This window comes from Microtus ochrogaster, chromosome 21 (assembly GCF_000317375.1).
Source record: "Microtus ochrogaster isolate Prairie Vole_2 chromosome 21, MicOch1.0, whole genome shotgun sequence".
NCBI classification, from domain to species: Eukaryota; Metazoa; Chordata; class Mammalia; order Rodentia; family Cricetidae; genus Microtus; species Microtus ochrogaster.
The window spans coordinates 36264741-36282942 of NC_022022.1; the positions used below are offsets into that span (position 1 = coordinate 36264741).

Genomic DNA, 18202 nt, shown 5'->3' on the forward strand with positions numbered 1-18202 from the left:
TTTTTTTAAGTAAAAAAAAATTTAAACAAAATTTTTTTGAAGGGAAAAGGATAAAGAGGGATAGTTTTCATAAAAATATGTTTTATGCTTGTGTAAAATTGTTAAAAGAATTACACACACACTTTTAAAGTGTATTGCTTAATCTCCAAGTATCTGTGTAGTTTCAAAGGTTATTCCTGCTGATTTCTAGTTTGATACTACTGTGATTTGATAGAAGACAGAAAGTGGGCTTTTAAAAAAATAATCAATTTTTTTTTGTTTTGTGTGCATGAGTGTTTTGGCTGCATATGTATGTAGTGGCTGCAGAAGTCAGAAGAGTGCAGCAGGACCTATGCAACTGGCATTGCAGGTGGTTTCGTGTTACTTTTGCTTGCTGGGAGAACCTGTTTCCTTTCCGAAAGCAGTAAATACTTTTACCAGCTGTGGTACCCTTCTAGCCCCCAACTCTATTTATTTATTTATTTATTTATTTATTTATTTATTTATTTATTTATTTATTTACTAGGGTTTATTCTTTTGCAGGGTGGGCAATTGTAGACAATGTTCCATGTGCTGCTGAGAAGAATGTATATTTACTGTCTGGTGGAATTTTCTGAATGCCTTTCAAGTATAATTAATCTGTTCAGTAATTTAGTTCTGCGGTTTGCTTACTGAGTTTTTATTTGAGGAACCTTTCTAGATATACTGAGTTCTTTCATATTAATGTGTCTGGGCTCCTGCAATCTTCCAGTGTTTGTGATTTGAAATCAAAGGAATAAAATTGGTTGCATATTAGAATACTTATGTCCACTTGACTAAGTGTTCCCTCTACTGAGAAGTAGCAGTGAGCTCTCGTTACCTCTTCTGATTAGATTGGTTTAAAGTCTAATTTGAAGGTATGCGAATTGCTACATCAACTTGTTTACATGTTCTGTTTGTTTAGCAGTTTGATTTCTAACCTTTGTCTCTCCGGTTATGGGTGTCTTTTTAGCTATGTGTGTTCCCTGATCCAGTCCAGTAGTCTGTGTCTTTTAATTGGTGAGTTAAGTGTATTTGCATTTACAGAATAACTGAGAAGAACTGCTATTGTTTATGATTTGGGGTTTGTTGCTCTGGTTGGCTGGTTAATTGTTAGTTCTTTTTCTTTCTCCTGGAAGCACTGAATACTTGATGGTTCGCTGTGTTGGACAAGATTGGTTCTTCCTTTGCGCTCTCATCTATCCATCCGTGGCCTTCATGGACTGCCTTTGTGCACGGGTACATGAAACTTTCTCCTTCCTCTCTGTAGGGTATTCCTGTAAGAATTTCCTGCAGTTCTGACTTAGATTAATGAACGGTTTTAACTTTTGTTTGTCTTGAAATAATCTTATATATCCATCTAATTTATTACAATTTTTTTGGAATATTCCAGTTTGGGTTTCTTTTAAGAGTTGTAATATGTCAATCCATGCTTTTCTGGCTCCTAAGATTGTTGAAAATAGTAAATCTGACGTTATTCTGATGTTTCTGCCTTGAAATTTCTTCCATAGTGCTATTATTCTAGAGTTATTCTTTTCTGTATAGTCTTTTTGTTTTCCGTGGATATGTGGTATGTATATATGTTTTCATGTGTGTGCATGTGTGTGTATATATGCGTGAACATATGTGTGTGTATGCTTCTTTTCTGTGTTTTGTGCATCTGCTGGTGTGTGTATGTCCTCTGATTTCTAACAATGCTCATTTCCCACTGTTCCTCTTTGCCTTTTTATTTTTTAAAAGTGAGTCTTCCTAGTCTTTCGTTGCATTTTTGCTCAGGGAGAAGTCAGCTGTAGTAACAACCATAATAGTTTGACAAGTGTTAGTTAAGAGGGCAATATGTGTCCTTGACTAGTTCTTTCTGCTTTGCAGAATCACTTGATCTGGGATTCTTGACTGATTGATTGATTTAGTTCCAGGATTCTTAAGAATGCAATTCACAGAGAACACAACTTGAGTCCTTTGGAGATGTAACCCAGCGTCTCCAGCTCCCGTGGTCCCCTACACACATGATCCTCCCACAAAGCTACACTTCCAGTTGCTAAGCTCATATCCCATCTTGCTCTCAGAAGCCTTCCCTCTGTAGCTGCTAGTTAGACTCTGCCCACCCTCTGCTGTATGATCCTCAAAACACTTTTTAAAAGAAGAAAAGCATCAAAATAGTTCAGCTTCAAAATTAACACTTCAAGGAACTACAAAATTACAAACTAGATCTTGCTGTTGAAAGGTAAATGATAAAGATTGGAGCAGAGATATATGATCAGACATTATAAAGCAACAAAAAAGTCAACAAACTAAGAGTCGAGTTTTGGAAAAGATCAACAAAAGTGACAACCCCCACATCAGATTTAGGAAAAATAAAAAATTTAAGATGAAAGTGGTGTTGTATCTGAGAATGACACAAAAACTATTTATAAGTGAGTAGTATCAAAAAGTACAAGTTGCTGTGTGGTGGTGGCACACACTTTTAATTCCAGCACCTCAGAAACTGAGGCAGCTTATCTCTCTGAGTTTGAGGTCAGCCTGGTCTACAGCTAGTATCAGGATATCCAGTTCTACACAAAGAAACTCTGTCTCAAAAAAATTGCTTGGGAGATGAAGAAAGAGTTGCCTCAGATCATTGATTGTGTGTACTAGTCTTTTTCTATTATGAAATCAAAGCATCGGACATTGGGTGCTTCATAAAGTAGAGAAGTGTGACATCAGGCAGTCTCATGGTTTCAGCAGATTACGTCATGGTAGGATTGCCTAAGGAAAGGGAAGGTCCCAAGGTGAGAGGAGGTCATGGAGATTCTGGAGAGGTCTATGATGACTTCCCACTAGGCTCTATCTTTTACCAGTCATACATGACATCACTTTCCATCACCACAAGGGAAGAATGGACCTTGTGACACACTAGCCATTCCCAAATGCTGGGACCACACTCACCAGAAATAGAGTTTCTGTGACAGAGAAGCAGAGATGGAGAAGATGCAGGCAGAACTAAAGTACCAGATTTCTTCCACTCTTACCACAGATATAGCAAATCTTATTGGAAACTGACTATATCCTTTCTGGGAAAATACAGTTTTAACACAACTTGTCATTTTTTGCAAAGATATTGGATAATACTTTCTGCAAAATAAGTAAATAAGTATTAAGCAAGCTAAATGAGTTTGAAGTAGATTCAATAACAGTGAAGATAAAATGTTAAGAAAGGATAAAAATTTGAATAAAATTGTAAAACATCATTGAGAAAAATATTCATGTAATAATCCACCATTACAGGCCTAGAAAAACTTCCAGTACACAGAGCCCATGCTGACTGAGCTGGCTGGAAAGAGTGAATGAAGTAGAAGGTTCTGGGTATTTAGCAGGGTGGCAGACATGCCCTTTCCCTCACTACTAGTTCTGAAAGAAGATTCAGTCACACCAGGAGGTTTATTTTAGGCAACTAGATTTACAAAATAATATCCTGCCTCCTCATCTCAGATGATTACACAGGCCCCCAACCTTCAGAGTCCCTGCCTATATAAAAAGAATCCATATCTAATGGACAGTTGTCAAAACACAAGTGGTTACAAAGGTCTCTTCCAAGCAAATGTTTGACAGGCCTGGCTGAGAAGTCCTGACAAACCCTCCCACTGGCTCAGCTACAGGAACTACTTTTATGATAGTTGATTCACTGCTGTGAAGGGAGCACTTTCATTCTCATATTCCCCTCATCTATTAAGAATGTTGCTGTGCCTTTGATCAACCTCACTCAGAGAAAGTCTCACAGCCTTGGAGAAGGAAATAAGAGACTAGCAGGGAAGCCAGTCTATCACCATGAACAATAAGAGGAGGTAAGGAGGCTCACTGGTCTTCCCAGCTCTGGGGAGTTCTACTTGGAGACATGGGGTCTATTTTGTCAGGAAGGAGACAAGAAGGTTTTGTTTGGGTCACTTAGACATCATCAGAGTCAGAATGGGCATCAACTGAGCACAGGATCGGGTTATATTAGGAGGGGTGTTATCAGGGTGAATAGTCCCTGTATATAAGTATTGGGCTCAAATTCAGCTGGAAATGCTGAAACGATGCTACGATGCTTGCTCTTCTCTGTGTTCACATTGCCTCTATTGAGAGGGAACACAATTAAATGACCATGGGCATTGACATTCCTTGCTCTGTCTTGTCCCTGCTGCAACTGAAAGTCTCTTCATGCATTGTTTCCATGAAGAGGAGAAATAAAAAAACTAAATAATATAAAACAATAAATGATGCAAGGCAAACAGCCACAGACACTGTGGAAGCAGAAAGAAAACTCCGGGACCCAGAGGGAAAGAAGGAGAGCAAGATAGCATGCTCCCTGCCACAAAAATGAACTTGGCTTTTAAGTGGATTTCCTCTTTCATTGGGCAGACTCTCTCATTCCTAAATCCCATACCTCTCACTTATAGGATTCAGACTTGCGTTTCATTAAAAGGCTTCCTCCGAAGAATCCCATGCAGTGCAGGACCAGGGGTAGTGTCTCGGCTGGCTTACTTTGCCCCCACCCATTCAGATCTTTAGAAAGTTGTTCCTAGAAGTCCCTCCCTTGAGTTTCTGGCCAGGCACCAGCTTCATTCATCAATTCTCTCTCTCCATTGTTAACTCTTACCTCTGCATCCTCTGCTCCTTTCCCCTCTCCATTTTCTTTTCTTTCCTTTACCAAGCAGAAAAAAAAAAAAGAAACATACAAACAAACCAGGAAACCTAAAAATGGGCCACAGGAAACAGCCATTTTCTTTGAAAAACTTCTTACTGTTGTTGGTCTGCTCCATGATTTTTAGTCTTCTGCTCACTGTTGTTCTAAGCTTCCTGTGGTGTTTTAAAATGTGGCACTTGGATCCCTCCCTATTTAGGTTACCTTACTAGTGAAGGTTCAGAGCTCTGCTCTGACACATAACGTCTTAATTGGCCAAAACACAAAACAAAAACAAAAGACACACAACTCTTACTTTTAACAGATAAAGGAATAATTTATTGTTTTGAAACTAAATATTGTGATGTTAACTACTCAATTCAATATCTAGTATAAATTTTAAAATTGGAATCCAAAAGGAAATTCTCTCATGATGAATTTAAAGAAAGAGTTGAGTTGTTAGCATTGAATTTTAATAATTCGCAAGGACGCAGGTGCGGATCATCCCAAATACCAGGTTCCAACAGGGTAATAGTTGCATAAAGTTTTATTACAGAACAAAAGAAAAATCATAGATGAAGATGTGTTCAAACATATTTCCGGAAGCATCATGTAGGTCACTTAGAGCACAGTAAGGAAACAGTCCTCAAATGCTCTCTGACTACATTCTCACACTTTGGGTGGTAGAAGCCAGGGCTCCGTTTATACATTTCCAACAAAGATCATACCTGATAGGAAGATCTTAGGTCAAACACAGAAGAGGACAATAAATGTGATCTTGAGTCTGAGGTAGCAAAGATAATTTGGCTCTGGGTCTTCAACGTTCCAGCTCTCCAAAGTCACTGAAGTTCCCATCAATTAGTCAAGCTTTTGTAGAATGTTAACTGAAGTATATTCTTTTTTTTTTTTTCTGGGACCTTCCTTCACACCCACCAAGTCCTTGGAAGAGTTTCTAGTCCAGGATGACCTGTTTCTGAAAAATACGCACAAGTAAATTGTGCTGATTTCATTCCTGGAGCAGCAACAGTAGGGTCCCTGCACATGTTCAAGTCACCAAAATGTTCACAAGAGCTAGAAGGAGGGAAAAACACTAAACATCTGTGCAGATTATTATCCAGTGCAAAAAAGAGAAAAATGGAGCCTTTATTCATGAGTGTTTTTACTCATTGAAAGAAATAATGGGCTAATAAATACATATTAAATTTTTCATATGTAGTCTAAGTCAAAATAAGTTTCACCTCATGCTAAATTTAGAGAAATTCTGTGTTTAAGGAACTTTTAATTGTTTCATTTATCTATTTACTCTATGTGTCTTTGTGTATGGGGTGTGAACATGTCATGGAGCCCGTTTGGAAACAAGAGGACTACTCGTGAGAACCAGTGTTCTCCTCCAGCACACGGATCCTGGGGACTCAGCTCAGGTTGTCCTGATGGACACTGAGCACCTTTACCAGCTGAGCCATCAAGCCAGCCCCCAAGAAAGGATATGTTTTGTTGGTTTTTGAGACAGGGTTTCTCTGTGTAGCTTTGGAGCCTGTCCTGATTCTCGCTCTGTTGCCCAGGTGAAAGTCTATTTTTTAAAAAGATAATTTTCTAAATAGAATTTTAAAGATATTTTTCATCCCTGAAAAAAAGCCACATAGGTAGCATTATATAGACGGAATGGGTTATATGTAAGAATGCATACATACACATATACATATATGCACACAATAACTAGTGAAAAAGGAGGCCATGAATTTGAAGGACAGTGTGTGGATGGGGTGGTTATATGGAAGGATTTTGAGGGAGGAAAGGGAAAGGAAAATATAATTCAATTATAATCTCAATGATTAAAAATAAAATTAATAAGAATGTTTTTAATAAATTGTTTCCTGTTCAATATCTACCATAAAATTTAATGTTAGAATCTAAAAGGAATATCCCCCATGTTAACTTAAAGGGAAGATTTAAGTTGTTAATAGTTGAATTTTGAAAGTGAATTCGTACTATCGTTTTATTCAACTTCTTGGATGTGTGTCCAGATTTTCCCTTACTGCTTCGGCAATACTGTACAATACTCTGTGTTGGAGGGTGACTCCACCTTTTAAGAAGGAATTTCTAACTTATTCCTCCTCTTCCCTCGAAGACAAGGAGCCCCAGCAGACATGGCTCTAAAGGTCCACATGCCTGGGCCTGTGTGTCTCATTGAGAATGCAAAAGGACAGCTGAGACCAAATCAGAAGGCACTGGAGATCCTGTCGGCCATCACACAGCCTGTGGTGGTGGTGGCCATTGTGGGCCTCTACCGCACGGGAAAATCTTACCTGATGAACAAGCTGGCTGGGAAGAAATCGGGTGAGTGCCACCAGCAATGTCTTACAGAGTCCCCATATTCGGCCACACTTGGAGCCTCTGTTGTGAGGAGGAAAGTTAGAGGAGATGGATTCTGAAACCTAATCTCCTACTCAAAGTTAGACTTTTTATCTTCATTCTGTTTCAGGAAGTCAGTCAGTTCCATAACACGCTTTACTATCTTCATTTCCATTTTGAAGGCAGAACCCATTCCTATCCTAGAAAGTGAGGAAGCGTTAGTAACAATAATTAAATTAAACAATAATCTGTAGGACATAATAAAGGCTGGGCCAAGAAGAGGGCTCAGCAGGTAAAAGCTCTTGCTGCACAAGACAACCTGGATCCAATAACCAGAAAGGTGAAAGACAGAGCCAAATCTACCGAGATGTCCTTTGACCACCAGACATGCTGTGACACACACCCAGACATGCTGTGACACAGCACCCAAACATACGTGATGCAGGCACAGACACACACACAATGATGATGATAATTTGTAAATTAATAAGCCCATGAAGTAATAGTGAGTTTCCTCTGATCTTTAAAGTTTTAAAAACATTTCAAATTGAGTTAGAAATTATTATTTTCATGAATAAACAATATAAAATTAACTCTTCTAATAATTTTTAACTGCAGTTCTATATCATTAAACAAATTCACATCATTGTGCAATCATCACGTAAATCTATTTATATATGTATATATATTATATTTTCCTCAACACAAACGAAGTGCCCAATATAAAAAATGATCCAATCCTCTAGTTTCCATCACTGTTCTATAATCTGTTTTTATGGATTTGACCCTTAAAGCAAAATATGAAGGGAGTAAGGGCTGTGGCGCAGAGCAGGAATCTTAGCACTCAGGAGGCTGAGCTGGGAAGATTACTTGGATCCTCTAGTTCCGCCACAGCTTTGTTAACCAAGCAAGTTCCTTGTCACAAATAGAATGGACATTCATCATTTCATGTCATATTGATATTTCAAAAGGATTCTGTCCTCCAAACTTTAAACATGGAACATGTAATTGTGTTTTCTGAATTTTTTTTTCTAAAAACAACTTGTGTGTTTCAAATCTGTGTAGATTTGTCACCTTCTAGATGAAGTGTATTCCCAAGTAGTTTATTCTTTGGATAGAATTCTAAGTGGGATTTCTTAATTTTGCACACATTATTATTGTAGTTATAATTATTATATATTATTATAGTTATTAATTGTCAGTGTGTAGAAAAAGAACTAATTGTAGAAATTACAGACATAATTTTGTGTGCTGTAGCCATACTGAATTAATTAATTAATTATATTCAAAATTATTCTCTGGGAAATTGAAAGGTTTTAACATATAATCCTTTCCAGTTGGGTCACCAGATATTTCTGTTTTTTTCCCTAATTACCCTGGATAACACTTTAAGTACTGTACTGGACACCAGAGTCCAAACTAGGCACATTTGTTTTCTCTTTTATGATCGTACATGAAAAACTTTTCAGCTTTTACTGTTGAGTTTAATGTTGGCAGGTGTTTTCATACATGGCATTTCATATGTTTGCATTAAGAAATTCTTCTAGTTTGTTGAATACTATTTCCTTAATGATAACAGCTGAATATTTTCAAAGTATTTGGTGTTATGATTTTTGCTATTTCTCTGGTTGCAAGATCAGTACTAGCTTTGGCTTCAGTTAGCTCTGCTGACTTGAGTTGTCCTCATCTTTCCATCAGTTCTCTGAAATAACTGCAGCTAACTCTCCGTTCACTGGGTCCTCTCTTCTACACGTCACAGGCTTTGCTCTGGGCTCCACAGTGCAGGCGCATACAAAAGGAATCTGGATGTGGTGTGTGCCTCATCCCCACAAGAAGGACCACACACTGGTACTGCTTGACACCGAAGGCCTGGGCGATGTTGAGAAAGTAAGGACTGAGAGTTCAATTTGCAGTACAGACCCTGATGACTAAATATTCTGTAATTTTTAAATAAGGGCTTGAATTTACTGTAACCTCATGTAATTAACTTTAGCCAACACTAATAAATAGAATCACAGAAAAGCAGGGTGGTCAGTCTGCAGGATCCCAGCAACTAACTGGCTATGACCTAATCCTGGTACCCCACCTCATGAAGGTACCAAGGATAAACTCAGTGTCTTGTATCCTACCCTAATCAGAACTTCAGTTACAAATTTGGGTTTGAGGACAAATGACTGTGTTTAAACAGAAACCTTGTTCCTAAATCTGAATCTTCATTTTTAAACTTCCATTAATCTCAACTTTCTGATCCATCAACTGAATAAAATAAATAGGTTATCTACCTCTCTTATGAAATGTCTTTGAATATTTAATAAAAAAATAATTTTTCCTGTATGTAATGATTGTTCAAGAATAACGTATAGTGGCCTAGCTCAGTCCCTTACTGTTGACAAGCTTTAGCAAAGCCCTACTTTCTATTCCCAGAAGTAGAAGAAAGAATTAAATGAGATTTTAAAATAATAGCCACAGATTTTATGAATTACATGAAAATAAATCCTATCATTACCAATGGGTGAAATACTTAAATCTACAGTGTATTTGAAGTTTTAGAATATCTGCTAGCATCCACTGTCTAACAATTGCCTATCGATGGTCAAAAGAATGTCTTTAAAGAATAAATATAAACCAAAAACTTAGCAAAAATATTCAACAGAGTTTTGCTTAGAGTTGTCTTGTGTGGGTTTGTAAGACAGCATCAGTTTTGCTAACCACTCTGCTAAACATCCAATTAAATGAGCACACCTTGGTCACTGCTTGCCTGAAAACTGACAGAAGACAAACTCCTGACCTGTGTGTGTTCGGACTCCCAGGGTGACAACCAGAATGACTGCTGGATCTTTGCTTTGGCTATACTTCTAAGCAGCACCTTTGTGTACAACAGCATGGGACCCATCAACCAGCAGGCCATGGACCAACTGCAGTATCCTTTCTGTGATGGAGAGCATCCTAGCCTCGCAATGCTGCAGAATCAGTGTTGACAGATAGGAGACAGAATAACCCCAGCATAAGGGAAAACCTCATATACCAACTAATGAGTTCACACTTGAGTCAGAACACGGCAAAATCATGCGTAGGAATGGGTGACCAATGTGAGGTAAGAAGACTGGGGACCCTGCTCATTCATCACTTCTCCTTAGCCACCCAGCTATGTGACCGAGCTGACAGATCGGATCAGATCAAGGACCTCACCTGACCAAGAGGAAGAGGTGGAAGACTCAGCTGAGTTTGTGAGCTTCTTTCCTGACTTTGTGTGGAGCCTGAGAGATATGACCTTGAAATTGGAAGTAAATGGAGTCCGAGTCACAGCAGATGAGTACCTGGAGAATTCGCTGAAGCTCAAGGAAGGTACAGAGATTGATACCTGTAGAAACGCCAGAAATTTATATCCTTTTGGAATGCTTATATTCAGTTTTTCACCTTTATGCTTCTGGCTGATCCTAAGAAGCAATTCTTATTTACCATCTATCAATAGAACTAATATTAGCTATGTTAACTTGCAGTCTCTTTGGCTGCCATTTTCCAAGTGCTGTTATCAGATTGCATTCATCTCTTTGCTTACTCCACTGCTCATGTTACAAAACTGCACAAAATCTGGAACTATAGCATAGAAAGAACGTTTGTTTGAAGACATTCTTAAAGGACAAACTAATTCTTCCCCTAGCTATTCACTTATCTTTGTAAACATTATTTCCCCAGGTACCTGCAAAGAGGTTGAAAAATACAACTTGCCCCGACTCTGTATTCGAAAGTTCTTTCCAAAGAAGAAATGTTTTATATTCTATCCACCCACTGAGTGGAAAAAGCTTTCCCTGCTGGAGTCTCTGCAAGAAAATGAAATAGATTCTGATTTTTTGCAGCAAGTAGCGGAATTTTGTCTGTACATCTTTAAGCATTGCAAAGCCAAAACTCTTCCGGGAGGCATACGTGTCAATGGCCCACGTGAGTCCCCATCCTAGTCACCCACTCCCTTCAAGATGAAGAGAGAGAGAAACATTCACAGATTCAGCTTCCAGAAGTGTAGGGGCTATGACTCTTTATGTTAAATTCTAGACGCTTTAAAATGATCTACTAGATTTTAATTAATTAAACCCTTAAGTGGAATAGGTAGTGAAAACCTCGATTAAGTAAGTTAAGCAAGTTAAGTTTCTGCAATGTTTGTTTCTCAGTATGCAGCCATAACACGCATAGTCATTTAAATTAAATAAAAAGTAAGTGAAATTAATTGACCATTAAGGGAAAAAATTAGACTATCTTGCCTTATATTCATGATTACTCTTATGAAAAACAGAGCCAATAAACAATTGGTTCCCCTTAGAAAGTTCTGTAAAGCAACACTGAGGTAGAATTTGACATGGAAGAACATTTTTGGATGACAAAAAAATTACTTTTCCACACATTCTTAACTAACGATTCCCAAAGAAGTGATATAAAAGACTTCCTATGTTCTAGCAAGTGGTTCTCAACCTTCCCAATGCTGTGACCCTTTAATACAGCTCCTCATGTTATGGTGACCCATACAATTATTATTGTTGCTGCTTTGTAACTGTAATTTTGCTACCATTATTAATTTTAAGCATATATCTGATATTTCCAATGGTCTTAGGGGACCCCAGAAGGGTCTCAGTCCATAGGTTGTGAACCACTGGGAGAAGTTTTCCTCTAAACGTGTTGGAGGACTGAGATATCCGTGTTCAATGAACACCTACCTGCTTTACCTTTTCCTTAGAGCAGAAGAATGTTCTACTTCAGCGGACGTCAGCATTTGCTCTCTATTTACAGGACTAGAAAGCCTAGTGCTGACCTATGTTCACTCCATCAGCAGTGGAGATCTGCCCTGCATAGAGAACGCAGTCCTGGCCTTGGCAAAGATAGAGAACTCGGCCGCAGTGCAAAAGGCCATTGCCCACTATGACCAGCAGATGAACCAGAGGGTGCAGCTGCCCACAGAGACCCTCCAGGAGCTGCTGGACCTCCACAGGGCCAGTGAGAGAGAGGCCATAGAAATCTTCCTCAGGACTTCCTTTAAAGATGAAGACCATGCATTTCAAAGGGAACTGGGGGTAATTTCCTCCTATGTTTATATGAATTAATGTTGTGTAATGCAAATTAGTTATTAGGCAATGAAATGAGTGGGTTTTGTTTGTTTGTTTGTTTGTTTTGTTTTTCGAGACAGAGTTTTGTTAAGCCTGTCCTGGAACTAGGTCTTGTAGACCAGGCTGACCTCAAACTCACAGAGATCCACCTGCTTCTGCCTCCCGAGTGCTGGGATTAAAGGTGTGCGCCACCACCGCCTGGCTATGAGTGTTATTTTTGAAGGAAACTATAAACTTTGTATCTTTTAAAATGGTGACAACTTCCTTTTTAGGATTATAATACTCAAAAGAAACAAATTTTAAAACTATGGACTCATAGTTTAAAATAATTTTATGATAATCACCTTTAGTTTAAGTGTATATAATTTACCATCAATGCTTTAACCAAGTATATACTTGATTAGACCAGTTTTCTTTCATTTGGCCCAAAGAGATGAATGTTGGTTTTAGTCGTGTCCTTGGGTTTATGCTTTGTTTCCTCCATTCCACCCATAGCAATGGTCAGTCCAGTTTAGAAGCAAAGTTTGCACATTAGGTTTGGTGCAAACCTCTGAGCATCATTTCTAAGAAGGAGGGGATTCGTAAGAAGGTCCAAACTCAAGGAAAAGCCACAGATTTCCTTAGCTATCATCCAGTTTCTGGAGAAAACAAGCTTTTGGGGAAACCCTTATAGAAATTCTGAACCCCGTGAATATTCTTTGGTATCTTTTACACCCATTTTCACGCTGCAGTCTCAGCTAGAAGAACGGTGGGATGACTTCTGTAAACGCAATCTGGAAACATCATCAAACCGTTGCCAGGCGTTGCTTCAGGATATCTTCAAACCCCTCGAAGAAGGTGTGAAGCAAGGCACTTACTCTAAGCCAGGAGGTTATGGCCTCTTTGTTCAGGAAACACAGAGACTGAAGAAGGAGTACTATGGACAACCAAAAAAGGGCATACAGGTAACCAAGTTATTATCAGTGTGCTCTACCACTGCAGACATGCCTCCTTGATCCAAACATTCAGAAAATGTCACCTACTCATCTGATTGATGATTTGTTTTCAGCTCTACATTCTGGCCATTACACCTTCATATCTACATCCTCTGACCTGTTTTCTCCTTGAGGGCCTTATTCCTCAGTGTTCTGCCCATGTCAGCCCACAAGACTATCCACTCTAGCTCATACACCTGAGTCTACACAGAATCACTTTCTCCCAGACCAACCAGTGGTTGCCTTGGATGGTTTGCTCATTCCTGTCATAAGAAATCTTAGTTGAGAAGAACAATTCTTGAGAATAGTAGGGAGACAGATGGACAGATTTCCTCCCACTAACTTCTGTTCTCCGGACTCTAAGGCTGAAGAAGTTCTACAGACATACTTACAATCCAAGGAGGCTGTTTCTAATGCCATTTTACAGACAGATCAGAGTCTGACTGAAAAGGAAAAGGAGATTGAAGGTAAGAAATGAGCCAAAAAAAAAAAACCCATAAACCAAAAACCAAATTACTTACAAAATCTTGTAAGAGTTTAGCTATTTGCCTGTCTTAAACTGAAAGAAGAGTGGGAAGACAATCTTGTCCCCAAAGCCCTTTCTGACCATGGTACACACGGTCGCTGATGTTGCACATGGTCGCTGGTTTTATGGTAGCAGCTACCTCAAAAGCAAGATAGCCTTGAGATAGCCTTCTTATCAAATAGTGATGAAAATAAGGGGCTACAGAGATGTATCCGTGGTTAAGAGCCCTGGATGCTCTTCTAGAGGACCCCAGTTTGATTTCCCATACCCATGTAGTGGTTCCCAACTGACTTAGCTCCAGTACAAAGAGTGCCCCCTTCTGGCCTCCACAGGCAACAGGCATGCACATGGTGCAAAGATAAGCGTGTAGACAAAACATCCACATACATAACATAAAATGAAACAGGTCCAGAACCAGAGTTATGACTTGGCTCACTCCAACATCCACCCTATCTGCTGGAGCCTGTGAAGGGACCTGAGCCGCAGACCCAACAGGATCTCCACAAAACAAGACAACAGGATATCCAAGAACACGAAGCATCAATAGTGTAATAGAAACCAGATGCCTTGAATCAGACCAATAACTCTTGAACATTTGCAAGTAAAGATAAAGAACAATGGGGTTTACTGTGTGACTCAGTGTGTCCTACTGTAGCTTCCATGATGAGATTTTTAATTTTTTTTGCTTTAAAAAAGTGTTTTGATTTCTCTTTCTTCCCCTCCTTTTTGTCTTAAATTTTGTTTTATCTTGGGGGGCGGGATACAAGGGTGGAAGGTGTATGGGAAGGAACAAGGAAATGAATGGGATGTAAAAGACACATAGAATAAATAAAAAGGGGGAAAAAGAAAAACAAATAAAAAATTAATAGTAATAACCAGAAACTATGGAAGAAAGAAAGAAGTATTATTCTCTCCTCCAGGGAGGACCACTGTAACAGAATGCCATAGATAGGTACCGCAGGTAAAATAAACGTATTTCTCACAGTTCTGAAAACCAATAATTCAGAGTCTGGATTATAGGATTATTAAGAGTGCTCTCTCCAGTAGCCTGAATGTCTTCCCACTGCACCCTAGCAGGGTGGGAGACTGAACTCTGGTTTTCTTATCTTCCTACAACAGCACTGTGCTCCTATGGGGGTTCCATCCTCACAATTGTCTAAGTCCAAATGCCTTGCCAGAGTCATGCCTCACTAAATCATCACACTTCAACCTATGAGTCCACAGAGAGCACCAGTCCTTGGTGCCTTCTCATTGTGGACCCACGCTAAAGTTATTTCCCCTCTTTCTCAGTGGAGCGTAAGAGAGCTGAATCTGCTCTGGCTGCTGCAAAACTGTTGGAGGAAACACAGAAGAAGAATGAGAAGCTGATGGAACAGAAAGAAAAAAGTTATCAGGAACATATGAGACAGTTGACTCAGAAGATAGAGAATGACAGAATCCAGCTAAAGGCAGAACAAGAACGGACATTAGCTATTAAACTTCAGGTACTTACTTATATTTATCCTCCAGAATCTATAACAGAAACCACTCTGTAGTGGGCTAAACAACCACATGTTATAAGGAATTCTCCAGCTCATATTCTATAGCAGCCCCTTCAGTTTCAATGTGCCCACAACTCTACATTGATAGCTGTCCAAAGCCACTTGCTCACATGAGAAAAAAACAACAGTCCTATAAATACCGTTTTTCTGAATCACTAAAACAACAGCTATCCACAGAAGGCATTGTACAAACATTTTACAAGCTGTATTTTATGATTTAAAATCCATTAAAAATTAAAATTTAAAAACATTTGGAATAATAAAGCTCTAGTTTACACATTTAAGTTTTCATATTTTAAAAAATGAGAGAGATCAAATGTATATTGGCACAAGGGGCCCCATGGGAACCTCCAAGCATCAAAGGCTTTTGCCAAGGGTATTGGTTACTCTCCACAACCTGATGGCAAGGCTCTATTGCTGGAGACAACCATATAGCAGAATAAAAATGACAATGGGGTGGATAGGTGTGTCCAAATGAAAGGTGGGAAGTCATGAAAAACAATGTGATCAACACATAATATGGATTTGTATAAAAGTGTGTTTGTATAACATAGTAGCACATACAATGAGTATGCACAACGAAGGTTTTAAAAATCATTAAATTAAATCAAACAATTAAAAGAGGCCAAATTAGGAACTGCACTGGAGTGCTGATGGTGCGTATGGTTCCACAAAGAGTTGTCATACAGCAATTCTACAATATGTGCATTTTTGATTGATTTCTCAACTTGAGGAAAAGTAATGTGAGCAGTTCTAAGTAAATGTTGTAGGCTAGATCTCATACAACTGTGTGAGGTTTGGGCAAGTAACATTATGTTTCTGTTACATCTGTATATCTCTAGAAGCAGCCATAGTAGAAAGACACATGCCCAACTGGCACAGTCTTCCAACACCTTTCTGTTCATAGCCACTCCTCCAAGTATAGTTGTGTCTAAACGTCAGTTCAGAAATTACTGTAGACCATACCAGTCCTTCAGGTCCGCAACTACTATCTCTTACTCTACATATGAAATCTGGAAGCTTATTTCCCTTTATTCTGAGAGTCACAGACTTAAATATCCATTATTTTTCTGTGTATAGAGTTGTCTGTCAGTGATTATGAAGCAATAATTCCAAGATCCTCATGGATGGCGGTCGTGCTCAAGTCCATTATTTTTAGTGAATAATAATTAAAGAAATGTCTGTATATATTAAGGGAAGGAGCAATTAAAATAAGTTTGTCCACAGTTGGTAGAGTCCAGATTACTGGGAACTGTCCATAGAGAAGGGCAAGCGTCTGTGGAAACAACAACTATACTATATAATCACAAGTCGATAGAAATGTTGTTTGGATTTAGGTGTAATGACTAAAAATTCTCATCGATCCACAAATCTGAAGGTAAAATTTCAGATAAAAACTTTTTCAGGGACTATATATATATATTACATTTGGCCAAATGAAAAAGTACCAGGGATTGTCATAAGGGTTGAGAACTCAAGAGATGGATGGGTATGGAAACTAACAAACAAATTTAAGATTGAATACCAAAGTCTTGAGGAATTACTGGATTATTTCAAAAGCACTAATTTGGAAATTGTTTGGTAGATTTTGTTATCTTGTTCCATTCATGCAAAGCTAACTATTTATTCTCTTTGCCTCCTAGGAGCAGAAACAGTTACTCCAAGAGGGGTTCCGAGAAGAGAGCAGAAAGCTTCAAGAAGAGATGAAGAATGTGGAGAAGAGATACAAAGAAAAAAGTATTTTTTTTGAGAAAGGGTTTCTCTGTGTATCTCTGGCTGTCCTGTATCTTTGTAGAGTAGGCTGACCTTGAACTCACAGATCTGCCTGCCTCTGCCTCCCTGAGTGTTGGGATTAATGGCGTGCACCACCACCACCTAGCTAAGTATTATCTTTTATATGATAAATAGAATGTAAAAGTACATAGAACAGGATTTGCAAGAGGACTTACCACTTAATAGGATCTTCCTGTGGAGCCCAGAGTCCTGAGTTCAACCACCAGAAGCTATGTAAAAGTGGAAAGAGAACACAGACCCCACACAGCTGTCCTCTGACCTCACCCATGAACAGAGGCACGTGTGTGCCCCTGCTCCCCACAAGCCATACACACATGCAATAATAATAAATAAAAAATTAATACATAGGGCAGGAGTTTCTATTTAGATCACTATCTGATCAGGGAACAAGTTAAACATGAATTTGGGTATCTAACCACTCCCATGGCTTTACATTAGAAATTTTGACACTTATAAAACATCACTGAGCCATGATTCATGGCACTTATATCATCGCCAAGTCACAAGTTGTGGCATTTATACCATCTCTGAACTATGTGAGTAAAATGAAATTACTTGTGAAATCATTTTCCACCTTAAGTTTTTCATTTCATTTCTAACTGTATTATATGCATTGATTAGTATAACCTGTACTGACCCCTATATTTTAATTATCCACCTTTTATGTTAGAGATGTCATGAATTATCTAACTAAGGGACAAGACAGGAAAGAGATAGCTGCCAGAAAACGTGTGAAAGTTTTTTCTTCTCCATTTGAATAAGAACTTAGACTCTTCACCTCTGTGCTCTCGCTCCCTTTTATGCACTGAATAGAGAACACTTTAGGTATTATTGAGTATTCCTCCTGACAAGCCACAGATGATACATGATTATATATAACAGAAAGCTCTGGGTCTGGAAAAAAATGGATCACTAGTTAATAACCCTGGTTGTTCTTCTAGAGGACTGGTGGCAACTCATAATGATCTGCAATCCTAGTTCCAGAGGATCCAGTGTCCTCTTCTGGACTCTATAGGCACAAAGCATGCACATGCGTAGATATCCATAGGCACAGAGTAAAATAATAGTCCTTTTTAAATTAAAGGGAAGTACTTTTTAGCCATCAGTGCCAGATCACAACGTTTTCAGTGTGTGGCTTATATACAAGTGGTGAAAACTGTTGACACTTAGATATTGAATTCAGGGAGAGCCATAGAAACACACACACACACACACACACACACACACACACACACACACACACACAGAGAGAGAGAGAGAGAGAGAGAGAGAGAGAGAGAGAGAGA

General features: G+C 38.8%; 1 protein-coding gene across 2 annotated transcripts in view; it reads left to right on the plus strand.

The window, feature by feature from the left end:
• Nucleotides 1-959: 959 nt before the first annotated feature.
• LOC101987515 (guanylate-binding protein 1-like) overlaps nucleotides 960-18202 on the plus strand; it is a 22747-nt gene continuing 5504 nt past the window's right edge. The window contains exons 1-12 of one of the 2 annotated variants that reach the window (XM_005357374.2): nucleotides 971-1017; nucleotides 1137-1236; nucleotides 6765-6973; nucleotides 8748-8875; nucleotides 9799-9908; nucleotides 10134-10333; nucleotides 10685-10927; nucleotides 11768-12048; nucleotides 12813-13025; nucleotides 13420-13522; nucleotides 14872-15065; nucleotides 16766-16859. In XM_005357374.2, coding sequence (XP_005357431.1) covers nucleotides 6784-6973; nucleotides 8748-8875; nucleotides 9799-9908; nucleotides 10134-10333; nucleotides 10685-10927; nucleotides 11768-12048; nucleotides 12813-13025; nucleotides 13420-13522; nucleotides 14872-15065; nucleotides 16766-16859 — 1756 coding nt within the window. In that variant the 5' untranslated portion in view covers nucleotides 971-1017; nucleotides 1137-1236; nucleotides 6765-6783. Of the gene's footprint in view, nucleotides 1018-1136; nucleotides 1237-6764; nucleotides 6974-8747; nucleotides 8876-9798; nucleotides 9909-10133; nucleotides 10334-10684; nucleotides 10928-11767; nucleotides 12049-12812; nucleotides 13026-13419; nucleotides 13523-14871; nucleotides 15066-16765; nucleotides 16860-18202 lie in introns of both variants that reach the window. The other variant, XM_013349945.1, reaches the window with a different exon arrangement.